The 13,407-nt window shown below is 36.2% G+C and overlaps 1 protein-coding gene across 1 annotated transcript; it reads left to right on the forward strand.

The window, feature by feature from the left end:
• Window positions 1–11,888: 11,888 nt before the first annotated feature.
• LOC114180560 (DNA-directed RNA polymerases I and III subunit RPAC2-like) lies at window positions 11,889–12,986 on the forward strand. Its single transcript, XM_028066869.1, has 3 exons — window positions 11,889–11,989; window positions 12,072–12,148; window positions 12,868–12,986. The coding sequence occupies exons 1-3, from the start codon at window positions 11,889–11,891 to the stop codon at window positions 12,984–12,986; spliced, it is 297 nt and encodes a 98-aa protein (XP_027922670.1).
• Window positions 12,987–13,407: the final 421 nt, after the last annotated feature.

A 13,407-nucleotide genomic window follows, 5' to 3' on the forward strand; every position in this document is an offset into this window, starting at 1 on the left:
TTTTCCTCTCTTGGTCTTTTTCCCTAAGGAGGGTTTTGGCCAAGGAGGTTTTACGAGACACCCAATTTGAAAATAAAAAGAATGGTTCCTACTTATGACTTTATCCTTTAACATGGTTCATTCGTTTTAATTCCCCACCCTTACCCAAGTAAGCGGCTGGGTCGAACACCCTTTACATGGTTCATTCGTTTTAAGTTCCCCACCCTTACCCCAAGTAAGCGGCCTGGGTCGAACACCTTTAACATGGTTCATTCGTTTTAAGTTCCCCACCCTTACCCCAAGTAAGCGCCTGGGTCGAACACCTTAACATGGTTCATTCATTTTAAGTTCCCCACCCTTACCCCAAGTAAGCGCCTGGGTCGAACACCCTTTAACATGGTTTCATTCGTTTTAAGTTTCCATAAAACGGTCAAAATCCAACAACCATGCACAATTATCCATACCGCCAACAACAAATCATACATATTAACAACATCTAACATAGCATACACAAGGCATTCATCATTTTAAGGCAAAGTAAAACAATGTACGAATTATTACAAACAAAAGTTCAAGTCTCAGGATAAAATGAATTAACTAAACCCCCTCTTCTCCTCACCCACACAATAGCTCCCGAGTCCTTCTCCTCCTCTGCCGCCTTCTCCCCACTCCTCCGCACCTCCTCATCCTCCTCACCAATTCCGCCAACTACATCCTTATCCACGTCAAATCTCGAATCAAGGCATCCAATCCTGATAGAAAAGGCGCTTGCGCAACCCCTTCTTGAAACATTTATATGCTCTTGAATAACGCTGTTCTTCAATATCCAACTCCCCAACAGCCCGTCGTATTGTCCTTCAAATCCTCGTAGTCTCTTCCAGCTCCCCTATACCTTATTTCAGTTTTCCTCAGAGTCCAAACAACGCACTCTCCATGATGCCAGCTCTTCTCCGCCTCCACCCTTCTTTTCCTTTTCCAGGGCGCCTCTCTCCTCAAGCTTGTCCACTTACCCTGCAACTCCCCCACCTCCTTACTTCTCTTCTGTAAAGGGACCTACATGCCGACCAAGACTAAAGCTTGCTTCCAACTCCACCATTGTTCACACGATATGATCAACCTCCATGTATCAATGGATTAACAACAGTGTCGGAAGGTTGATCGAGATATCCTTCCTCACGGATATCTCCGACAACTCGATCAGCCCGGCCTCAGGAACCTCTCCACTAGCCGATCCCGCCCCGCTAGCCGACCAAGAATACGCCCTTATTTTCTTTACGTCTTTACCCTTTCAGTCGAGGCGGGAGTTCAGCTTTCCTTTTCGTTCCGCCGTTACGTGTACTCCACAACGAGTCCTGCAAGTTAGGACATCGGCTTTCCCAGTGCCTTGGCCTTACGCCATCTCCTTCCTCAGCGATTGAAAGAGCGCCAATTCTTTTACCAGATTGCGCCATATGCCTACAATAACATATCATTACTCGGATCAAACAACTTAGCATCATTAACACAGCTTAAGAATAAACAGATACCTCAATATCTATTATCGATGCACTGAATTATAAACCCTAACTAGACCCTTAGTGGGCAACTTATCCACAATCTCAACAACATCCCCACCCTCCTGGTCACCAGCCGACAACTCCTCCACTCCCATGTCTTTATAACGAGAAGGATTGTTGGTCCAGCTAAAGGGAAACTTGTACTCCCATACGCATTCAAGAAATGCGGCTCACCCCTCCTTCACAACGACCTTGAAGTACCCATCTTGAAGTGCTTGAAAGATTGGGAGAACGCATCAACCTGCTGATGCTAGGACGCTGATTAAAGAAAGCAAGTAGCCGGCTTCGGGGTCTGGTGTCATAAAATACAAGAATGCATAGGGAGTAGGCTCCAAGTACAAAGACTCGCACAAAATGCGGAAGGCCTGCAAGTAGCCCAGTGTTAGGATGAAGCTGAGTAGGCGCCACATTCAACGCCGCCAGACACCCATTAGTAAAGTCGTCAAAGGTAGTCGTACATGAAGCTGTGAAAAATGGCACATATACATGAAAAGGAATTTCTCCGGTAGCCCCTCCTGCCCTGGCATACCCGGTCGATGGCACTCACCCTCCAGCAAACGATATCTCCGCTGACACCCTTAGACATAACGGGTGTACAGTTTAGCCAAGATTTAACAGACGGACCACCTAATAATGATGACTGGTCACGAACATCAGCAGCGACCCATCCATAGCCGCCCTTGGCCGACAGTTACTCTCCTCCAACTCCTCAGGAGGATCCTCCGAACTTCCCTACCACCTCCATCGGCATTCCGCTTGTAACAACTCTGGACTTGTACCTTCTCCGCCAAGTCGTCCATCCTTACTCCTATTTGACTCGGTACTTTCACTACTACTAGACGTAGACACGCTACTATACTGACATACTGATTGTTTTTACGGAAAGATGTCGGTCGAGATAGAAACTAGTCGACACTTTACGCGCACAAGGTCTTTAAATTCAGAAATCACAAATGAAACAGGTAACCTCTTATCTGTTTTCAAGCACATATTATAGCCTGTGATCCAAACGACGAACCTCTTCCTGCCAAACCATATCACAGATCAAGACACCATCATTACGAAAACCCATTCAAAATGACGGCGCCAAACTTTTTTGATATGACCAACTGACGCCCTTCACCTACCTTCTGACAGTGCAAATTATAAGCCTTAACACTGTTCATCACCTTAAAGGCTGGGGACTGGTGGTATCACACCTAGCCGTTTCCGCTGGCTACCAAACATATATCCTTGACCGAACCATATCGGACAAGACTGGGAGACTGGTGTACCGTACTAGCCAAACTCAACCAGTAAAAAGTGTGCATTCGAGACCACCTAGTACTCGGACATCACCAACATAAGTCACCTAGGCAAGTAGTCGGTCTCGACCGACTACCGAACACACCTGGTAAGTTTCCATAAACTTAAGCGACCCCCGCATCCCATAGTCTCAAGGGCCTGGGTTGGCCCAGGCCACTCATGGCCCAAACTAGAGCCCAGGTCAGGACCCGGCCATGAAATGGTCAAACGTCGTTAAGTTCTATAAATACACGTGGACCCATCATTTAAAGACACACATTCATTAATCCCTAATTTAACTCTCTGAGAGCTTGACTTACTGAGCTCGAGATTCTTCTGCAGGTAACCCCTGGTCCAGCTGACATGTATCGACCGGAAGAGCCAACTGAAGAGATAGCGGACTACATGGTAAGTGACGCTCGTGTCTAACCTCTTATTTGTTCTCTGCAGGAACAATTATATTATATATTATATATATATTAATATATATATATATATATATAATAATCATCATTCGTGGGAACCAGAACGAACTAATGCTATGTAGTGACTTCTATTCACCCTAATTAAATAAATATTCTTGAAGTTCCTTTGACTTTAATACTTTATTTAATTGTACTTTCTTAATTTTGTTTCTTAAAATTCAATATAAAAAAATCATACATCCTTGTACATTTGATCTTATGTGTGCTTATTCATTTATGTCATGCATTTTCTTGCCTTGTCGTTGGTACCCGTTTCTTATGTCATGAAGGAGAAATGTATAAGAAAGCTAAATGTGTAAGAAAACTACTTTTCAACTATGTTAGTGCAAATTATGTTGTAACTTGGAAGTTTCTTTTTTTTAGGCATCAAATGTTGGAAGTGGTGCTCCATCACCGATTGGCGCAAGAAGATCAAGTGATGGAGTCAAGACTAGTTAGGAACATAGTTATAGAAATTTAGGATCTTTTTTTGATGTAAGCTATTGGAAGGTGTGTATATAACGATGAAAGAATTTTTGTTGGTTTTCAACGTTTGATGCAAGTTATTGGAAGGTGTGTATATAACGATTAAAGAATTTTTGTTGGTTTTCAACGTGAAAACCTTTGGATGATGTTGGATAAATGACTTTTCTTTATATGAATTATGGATGAAAATGTGATTAAAAATTTGTTTATTTGATTTTTTTTCTTTTACTTTTTCTGATTTTATTAAAAGCAGGTTAAATAAAAAATGAATTGAAAAAATAATTTCATTTTAGTGCCATGCAAATACTAGCGCTTTTAGGTGTCATTTTTTGTATTAGAATTCTTTTTAAATAAACAAATTACGGCAATTATACATGCCATTATTTGCGCATGGAATACAGCGGTTTAAACTGTCATTATTTGCGTAGTGCATTAAATGGCGCATGTTGCGGCGCTTCACATAAAACCGTCATATTATACCTTCTGGCGGCAGAATATATGGCAGTACCCATACCCACCGCAGGCGCAAAATATGGCGGTCATAAGCGGCATTTTATATCACAAATAACTACCGTATTTAACATATTTTTTTGTAGTGTGCATTTTATTCCATACTTTGTGTTTATGTTTGGGTACAGACCCTACGTAAATAGAATATTCATCTAGGTTGACGTGTTACCCAAACTTTAGTTTGTAGTGAGGTTTGGAGCGTTGCAGCAGGTTGTTTCTCTTTAAGTCATACACACAAAGTACATAGGTTTTCTTCTTTCTAGCTATCACTCATGTGTTTGGTTCTTTGGTGTTTGATAGGGCGTTTGACATTTTATGTGGATTTGTTCCCTTTGGCTTTTTGTAGAAAATGTTTTGATGCATGATAATATTAAATAATGCTATGATATTATTTGGTTATCTATACTTATTAGTGTGAGTTTGAATGCCATGTGTTTTCATGGGTTGCATAGTTATGGAGTTTAAGTGGCATTTTTTTTGCTTTGGTCATTTAAACGTATGCACTTCATTACTTATTATTAATGAGAATGAGAGGGAAATAAAATAATAAAAAGGGAAGAAAGAATGAGATGATGAATTTTTTGCCCTTAGTGGAGTTATTATTTTAATATTTATAGTTTTATCAGTTTTGTACTTTAGTATGCTATATATAGATATTTATCATCTTGAATTTATACTTCATGACATAGATAATATCGTATAATATAATATACATGACTTAATTTAGGGTTTTATTATTTTCACACATAAATTTTTACATTTACTTTATATCTATTATTTTATTTTATAATTTTTCTTTTTTTACAAATATAAAAATTTACTTTTTTAAATAATTATAATTATAATATATCTAAAAGTTGTTATCAATTAATTCTAGGGTTAATTATATTTTTCGTCCCTCAAGTACGAGTAATTTTTGATTTTAGTCTCCCACCTAACGTTTGCTCAATTTCAGTCCTCCACGTTTTAAATCTAATGGAAATTGTCCTCAATTTTAAACTCCGTTAATTTTAATTGACACCTGTCTAACGAATGGCCACGTAAGGATCCCGTTTTCAGCTGAGAGGATTTTTTTTTGCACGTTTTAGTTACACATTAATAAGGCACATGTCATTAATGTGATTAAAACAACTTAGTTGAGGTTTTTGTTAGAATTAGAATGTGATTAACTTCACCAAAACATCTTAACTGCTGAGAAAGGGTTATGTTAGAAAGTCATTAACTTCTTATCATTCGAAAAAATCTCAGCTGAGGAGATTGGTAAGAACCCTGGGCATGGCGAAGAAGAGATATCGTAATCAAAGGTATTAACTGTAATCACAGAACAACAAAGAAAGTGGTGCTAAGTGCTTGCATTTTGTGGACGAAGAAGTGAGGTTAGTCGTTTATTGTTTTTCAATTTCTTTGGTTGAATGTTCACTTTTCTCTTCATTGTTTATCTTGTTGAATGTTTGATTGGGTTGGATTGTGATTTTATTTGAAATGTAGGGCTGGAAATGAGGTTCGCAGTTGCGTTCCATCACATGGGTAGGTTTGAAAGGATTAGGGGATTGAAGTATGTGGGGGGTGAAATCTATGTGCTTTCAGGTATCGATCCAGATTTTTTGTCATTCTTTGAAGCATTAGGCATCCTGAATGAGTTTAAATACGCTAGAGATGTTAGACTTTGGTGGAAGGGCTCAAAAGAGACGTTGTTGAACAATCTAAGATTGTTGAGTGACGATATGGAGGCATTAACGTTTGCTAAGTATGCGGAGGATAGGAATGAAGAAGTAGATATATATGTCCAACACGTTCCTTGTGAGCCCGAGGTAGTTCATTTTATTACTGGTCCTAGAATGGATGAAGAACTGGGTCAGGAACAAGTTGGGGTTGAGGCACAATTTGGGGTTGAGGTAGAAGTAGGATGTGAGGGTGATGTGGTTGGTTAGGCAGAACAGGGGTGTGATATAGAAATAAGAGTTGAGGGTGGTTTGGTTGGTGAGGCAGAACAGGGGTGTGAGATAGAAATAGGAGTTGACGGTGGTCTGGTTGGTGAGGCAGAACAAGGTTGTGAAACAAAAATAGGAGTTGAGGGTGACCTGGTTAGTGAGGCAGAACATGGGTGTGAGGCAGAACAAGGGGTTGAGGCAGAACAAGGGGTTGAGGAAGAATAAAGGGTTGAGGCACAAGTGGGGGTGATGAGGATGGGACTGGACAACCAGATGTGGTAGTTGAGGATGTGTTTGATAAGGATGAAGGTTCTGTTGTAGATAAACTAGATGAGAGTGAAGAAGAAAGGGTGGCAGATGATGATGATGGTTTTGGGATGGACATTGAGCCACCTGTCAGAAAAAATGGGCCTGTTTTGGATAGGTGGAGAGCAATGAAACGAAATTCAAGCTTTGTGCGGAGTAAAAAAGATGTTGGAGTTGGTTCATTTGTGACTAATGCTAAAGTTGGATAACATGACATAAGTGATGAATATGATACTGATGAGTTGGATTCAGATATTGATAGTGAGGATGGTGTTGGTCGTGATGGGGCCCAAATTTTCCAGATATAGAGCTGAAGATATGACAAAGGACTTCAAGTTCAAATTAGGAATGGAATTTTCGTCTTTGAAAGATTTTAAGCAAGCATTAATGGAGCATAGTGTTTTAAATGGTAAAGAAGTTCAATTTGTTAAAAATGATCAGAAGAGAGTTAGGGCTGTTTGTAAAAAAAATGTGGTTTCTTAATGATGGCAAGCAAGGTTGGTGGTAGGGAAACCTTTCAGATAAAGACATATGTTGGGCGTCATAGATGTGGCAGGGTATTTGGGAATAAAAATGCTAATGGTGACTGGATAGCACAAGTGTTAATAGACAAATTTATGAATGTGGGTGTAATGACAGTGAGTCAAATTATTGACGAGATCAAGAAGACATACAGTGTTGGCATAACCCCTTGGAGGATTGGGAAAGCAAAGCAAATAGTAATGGACTGTTTGGTTGGGGATGGACAAAGACAGTACAGTCGCTTACATGATTATGTAGCTAAATTGGTAAGAGTAAAGGTTGGAATATTCAAAATTAAGATAAATCAGCCTCAATCAAGTCTGCCACCAAGGTTTGGTTGTTTCTACATGTGCTTAGAAGGTTTTAAGGCTAGGTGTAGGCCCTTTATAGGGGTTGATGGATGCCACTTGAAAACAACTTATGGTGGTCAACTTTTGGTTGCGGTGGGCAGGGACCCCAATGACCAATACTATCCACTTGCATTTGCTGCTGTAGAGAATGAATGTAAGGAGACATGAAGGTGGTTTCTTTCATTACTGCTAGAAGATATTGGGAACATTGAAAATCATCGCTGGGTTTTCATCTCAGATCAATAAAAGGTGAAAAACTTACGTCCACTGAAATTATATACTATTAATTGAGACAATATTCTAACACAGAGCTATTAACTTTTGTCGGGACTTATGACAATATTTGATGAAATCTTGAATGGGGTGGAGCACAGTTTCTGCTTGAGGCATCTTTATAGTAATTTCAAGAAGAAATTTGGTGGTGGGGTAGTTATCAGAGACCTTATGATGGGGGCAACAAAGGCAACTTTCTACGTAGGTTGGGAAAAAAAGATGGATGAGTTAAGAAACATTAACCCTGAAGCATATAACTGGTTAATTGGCATTCCTAGAAGTTCATGGTGTAAGCATGCATTCATCATATATCTTAGATGTGATGTTTTAATGAATAACTTGTCTGAGTCATTCAATAGTACTATCTTATTGGCTAGGGATAAACCAATCATTAGTATGATGGAATGGATTAGGCCATACACAATGAGTAGATTTGCAACACTTAGAGAAAAATTAAATGCATATCCTGGTACTGTTATGCCTACGCCACAGAAAAGGCTTGATAGGGAAGTGGAGAAAAGTGGTAATTGGCTTCCAGTGTGGGCAGGGGGTGCTTAGTTTGAAGTAACACAAGGGTTCAACATGGAGAAGTTTGTGGTAGATCTTAGTAAGCATAGTTGCACGTGTTATTTTTGGGATTTGATAAGCATACCTTGTAGACATGTTGTAGCAGCAATTAATTATAAGGTGGAAAACCCTGAAGCTTATGTGCATTCATATTACAAAAGAGCTGCTTATGAGGCATGCTATAGCCTAGAAATAACCCCAATCAATGGACAACAATTGTGGCCTAAAAGCAATCAACCTGAACTACTCCCACCAATTTATAAAACACCACTTGGGAAACCCAAAAAATTGAGAAGAAGGGAAGCTGATGAACATGTCAATCATTCCAAGCTACCAAAGAAAAATCTTATCATGAAGTGCAACAAGTGTAAGCAGTTGGGACACAACATTAGGAACTGTAGAAAGGGAATCAGGCATAGAAAGGTAAGAACACAAATTGTACCTCTAATTCAATTTTTTTTTTCGTTAAAATAATACAAATCTTAAACTATAATACATACCCAATTCACAGGGACAAACACAAGAAACTCCATCTGTTAGTGTAGCTAGCAGCGCTGCAGGACCATCTAACCAAAACTGCAGTAGTAGAAGAAGATTCATACCCAAGGTTGCTGCAAACGTGAACCAGGGAGAAAGACCACCAACAACACAAACCAGAAGCATGGCTGCACAACTCACAAGGTCTCAAGCAAGTACTGCAACAACCCACGTGAAATAGAAGGAGGAATCAAACTGTTTTTGTTGCTTTTAATGGTGGACCACTTTTTTTGTAGGAGTGGGCATAGTGATAGTAGACAACTTTGTGGATTAAAGCAATAGTATAACTTATTGTATTCAGATTTATGGACCACATGTATGGTGTCCAATACTTTATTCAATGTAATCCTAGGGACCACTTTGACGATGCATTACAACTTGTGTTTTGTGATAATGCAGTAAAACTTTGATGATGCATTACAACTTGTGTATGGATTACTTTTTTTGTTGTGATAATTGATGACAGACGTAGACGTATAATGTTTTACATGAGTATGGTCAAAGAAAACCTTACAGGAAATAACCACTGTTGTGCAAAAAAAGAATAAAAGATTACATATTCACCTCATAGGACAACACTTTTGTTAAGTAAAAATGAATTCATAAATTACAGTAGAGTTGCTTCTATTTAAAAATGAATTCAATTGTAACCACATCACTGTTTTTGGTAACCACCATAGACCTCAATTCTGAAATAAGTACCATGATGTCTCCACTTTGCAAGCCACCATTTAAAACACATTTGAACTTCTCATTTCATTCATTACTAACATATTACAAATACAGAACACTTCCCCACCAAAAGTTACCTCAAACATACTTAACCATTAAAGTTTCATACATAACTAATCACTGCTAAATAGTACTTAGTAAAAAACTAGTAACAATTAAACTTGAACGACAACATAAAAACCAAGAGAATTGTTAATGTCCACGATAAAAGGAAAAAAAATTGCAGGAATCTCCCAAACCTTTTCTCTTCTTGCAATTTTGTCTTCAACTTCTCATTTTTCTTTATTAACTCTAATATAACTTTCTCCTTCTCTAAACACACTTCATCTTCTTCAGCTCGTGTTCTACCACTGTCTTGAAAGTCAGGTGCGTTCCCTTCAAATTTAGATTCCTCTTCATTAAACCATTCAAAGAAATTGTAATGAGAATTGGATTGCAAAAAAAAAAACAAAACCATTAACACATCAAACGAAATCAATTTCGCCCAATAAATAAGAAATTTGTCACTTACAGCCCAATTTCTACATCTCCAAAATAATCTCCCCTTGTTCTTCACAGTCGTTGCCTTTAGTAGCAGTAATCTTTCCCTACACCTACATAGTTTGGATGACATATCCAACGACGACGAATAGGTCTGCGACATTTTCGAACCAATACTCCTCTGCGTACAATGAATTCCTCTGCTCCCACTTTTCATCACCCTACAACGATGTTCAGAGTTAAATTTTGGCTACCAATGAATTCAATAATCTTTCCCCCCAAACCAACACGAGCTGCTCCTAATTTTAGGGTTTCAGAAAGACCCCAAATACCTCTTTTAAAACGGTAATAAAATTTCAAGACCACGTGTTGTTTATAAAATCCTCTCAGCTGAAAACGGGATCCTTACGTGGCCATCCGTTAGACAGGTGTCAATTAAAATTAACGGAGTTTAAAATTGAGGACCAATTCCATTAGATTTAAAACGTGGAGGACTGAAATTGAGCAATCATTAGGTGGGAGACTAAAACAAAAAATTACCCATACTTGAGGGATGAAAAACATAATTAACCCTTAATTTTATTAAGAGTAGAAAAAATACTTTCATTTCATTTATCAATTACATAATATAAAATAATAGATGTGGATCTGTTAGTTATAAATAGTTTATCTTAAATATCATCTTAAATTTGTCTGTTGTGAATGATCATGATGTTATGATTTCAATTAGAAAATAAAATTTAACTTTAAAATTATTAAAATAAAAAGAGTAATACAATTATAACTATATGATTTGTATTTATTTAAATAAATCAGCCTCTTAGATTTAAAAGATATATTTAAAATATTAAAACTAATACATTGAAGTAAATAAATCTTTAAAACAAATATTAAGCTAACTTACAAATGACAAATTCAAATTTAAATATGTCACATCATAATCCAAATACAAATAATAAAGAATAATACTATTATAACTATATCATTTGTATTTATTTAAACAAATTAACCTCTTAGATTTAAAAGACATATTTGAAATATTGAAACTAATACATTTAAGTAAATAAATCTTTAAAATAAATATGAAGCTAACTTATAGGACATTCTAGCACGTTTTTATTATAATAATTTGGAAAGACAAATTCAAAACACACATAATTATGGTCAAATATTTTTATGAATAGAGATCTGCTTATTTAAAATTACTTTTGTCGTATCACAATAAACCCTAATCAAGAGAGTGAAATTCTTTAGTTTTCTCTATTATTCCCATCAACGGTGCCTTTCAAGTGTAGCCCACATTGTCTTTCATTTTTATTTTGCCCTAGGTAAACCGTTTTTCCCAATTTCAGTTCCTCGCATGCAAAAATTTAGTGATTATGTGTGCGTGGTTTTGTTCGATTCACTTTATTTGGTTTAAGAAGTGATCAACATCTTCAAAGTTTCAATCTTCAACTATGAGTAGCAATAGTTAGTTCTTTATGTAATAGTTACATGGAAATAAGGATTTGTTTTTTAACAAATATTGATGATTTTACTTCTTAATTTCGACAATTGGATGTGTCAATCATGTAATTTTACCACTTTGTGTAATTGATGATGATTTAGGTTATGTGGTAATCATATATACAGACTCATTAATGAAAAAAACTAGTACAATTCTCATTTCTTAAGGTTGTGTAAATTGTAAAACAGATCGATCCCAAGTTTTGGTTATTGTTGCTATTAGTGGAACTTTTATAAATATGATTGTTGTTTCTGTTGTGTGGACAAATTTGAAGAATGGTATTTTAATTTTTGCACAAAAGAACTAATTTGTGATTGACAATATCTCAATGGCTATGTAGGACTCTCTATTTTAAGGTTTTTCTTAAAAATATGTTATGTTGTCTTTCAGATTAATTGACAGAGATGGAACTTAGGTCAAATTCTGATGATAGTAAATCAACATTTTGTCTGGTGGATGAGGATCACACATTTGCAAATTCTATTCGATACACCCTAAATCAAGAGTAGGTATTGTGAATATTCTTATGTGAGTTTAATTCAATATATCTATCTTGATTTATTGAGGCTGTTAGTGTTGTTTTGCAGTCCAAGGGTGACATATTGTGGGTACAGCATTCCTCATCCCTCATTTAATCGAGTTAATATCAGACTCAAGACAACAGGTAATGCATGAAGTGTGTTGAGTTTCTTGTCAATTGTTTATCGTAGTGAACCAAATCTTACCATAAGTAAGAATTTCTACAACAATCATGTATATGCTAAATTCTTTTCGCTGCTACATACAAAATTCTTAGCCTCCAATACTTATCGTTTGTAAAGATATAATGATGACTCAGTGGTAAAGATTGAAATAGAGGATGAGAGAAATTGTGAATTCTATTGAATATATATAGAATAATAATAAATACTTTCATTCGATAAATTTACTTAATTCTCAAATTTTGATTTAATAAATATTTTCATTAGATCTTTTCATTAAATCAATTTACCCAATTCTTGAGTTTGATAAAAAGATTCTTGATTTGAAAACATTGGGATGGATACATGAAGAATTTATTTCTAAGTTATGTTACTCTTTTTTTTTATTCATCTCTAATAATTAATAATTTAGTAATGAATCACCAATTTTGAATCATATCTTTCAAGTAAGACTATTTATCTTCTTTTGTTTCTCAAAAATGGAAATTTAGAAAAGTGCTTTATAAACATAGTATATAAAGGACAAACATATCTCATTTAATTTCTATATATATCTACTACCACTAACAAATACTATAGTAACTACCATCTATCGATAGAAAAAAAATGCAATATAGTATGACATTGTAAAAAATGCAATATAGTATGACATTGTAATCTTGTGTTGAATTTGGTTGTGTAGGAGATCTAGCAAAGGAGGTGTTTAAAGATGGATGCTTGAAATTGAAGCTCATGTGCTGCCATGTTAGGAGCACTTTTGATGATGCTCTAAGTGAATTTAAAGAGACCAAAACCAACTGAACAAGACATGGATACAATTGAGATTCAGTAAACACTTCTATTTTTAGTTTCCACACTCATTTGGCTTTTCATGCTTAACCATAATATATAAGCATGGGTGAATATTAGGTTATGAGGTTAAGGAAATAAAAATACTAAGGTCATTTAATGCTATTTTTTATGAACTTAAAATATTTAATATAATAACCTATTTAATGTCAAGAGGCTACTTCCTACCAAGATCAATAAACATTTTTTCAATCACATATTTTCCTAGTTTTGTGTTTCTTTCTTAGAAAGAAAATCTCAATATAGTATCTTTTGTTATAACACATTCTCACACTTATAAACACCACACCTATAAAACTTGATCACTTTGTAACTTAAAAGTGTAATGGTTTTTCAATGCAATCCCTGTTTTCAAAAATTTGATAAAAAAAAT

Source organism: Vigna unguiculata, chromosome 4 (assembly GCF_004118075.2).
Source record: "Vigna unguiculata cultivar IT97K-499-35 chromosome 4, ASM411807v1, whole genome shotgun sequence".
In the NCBI taxonomy this organism is placed as follows: Eukaryota; Viridiplantae; Streptophyta; class Magnoliopsida; order Fabales; family Fabaceae; genus Vigna; species Vigna unguiculata.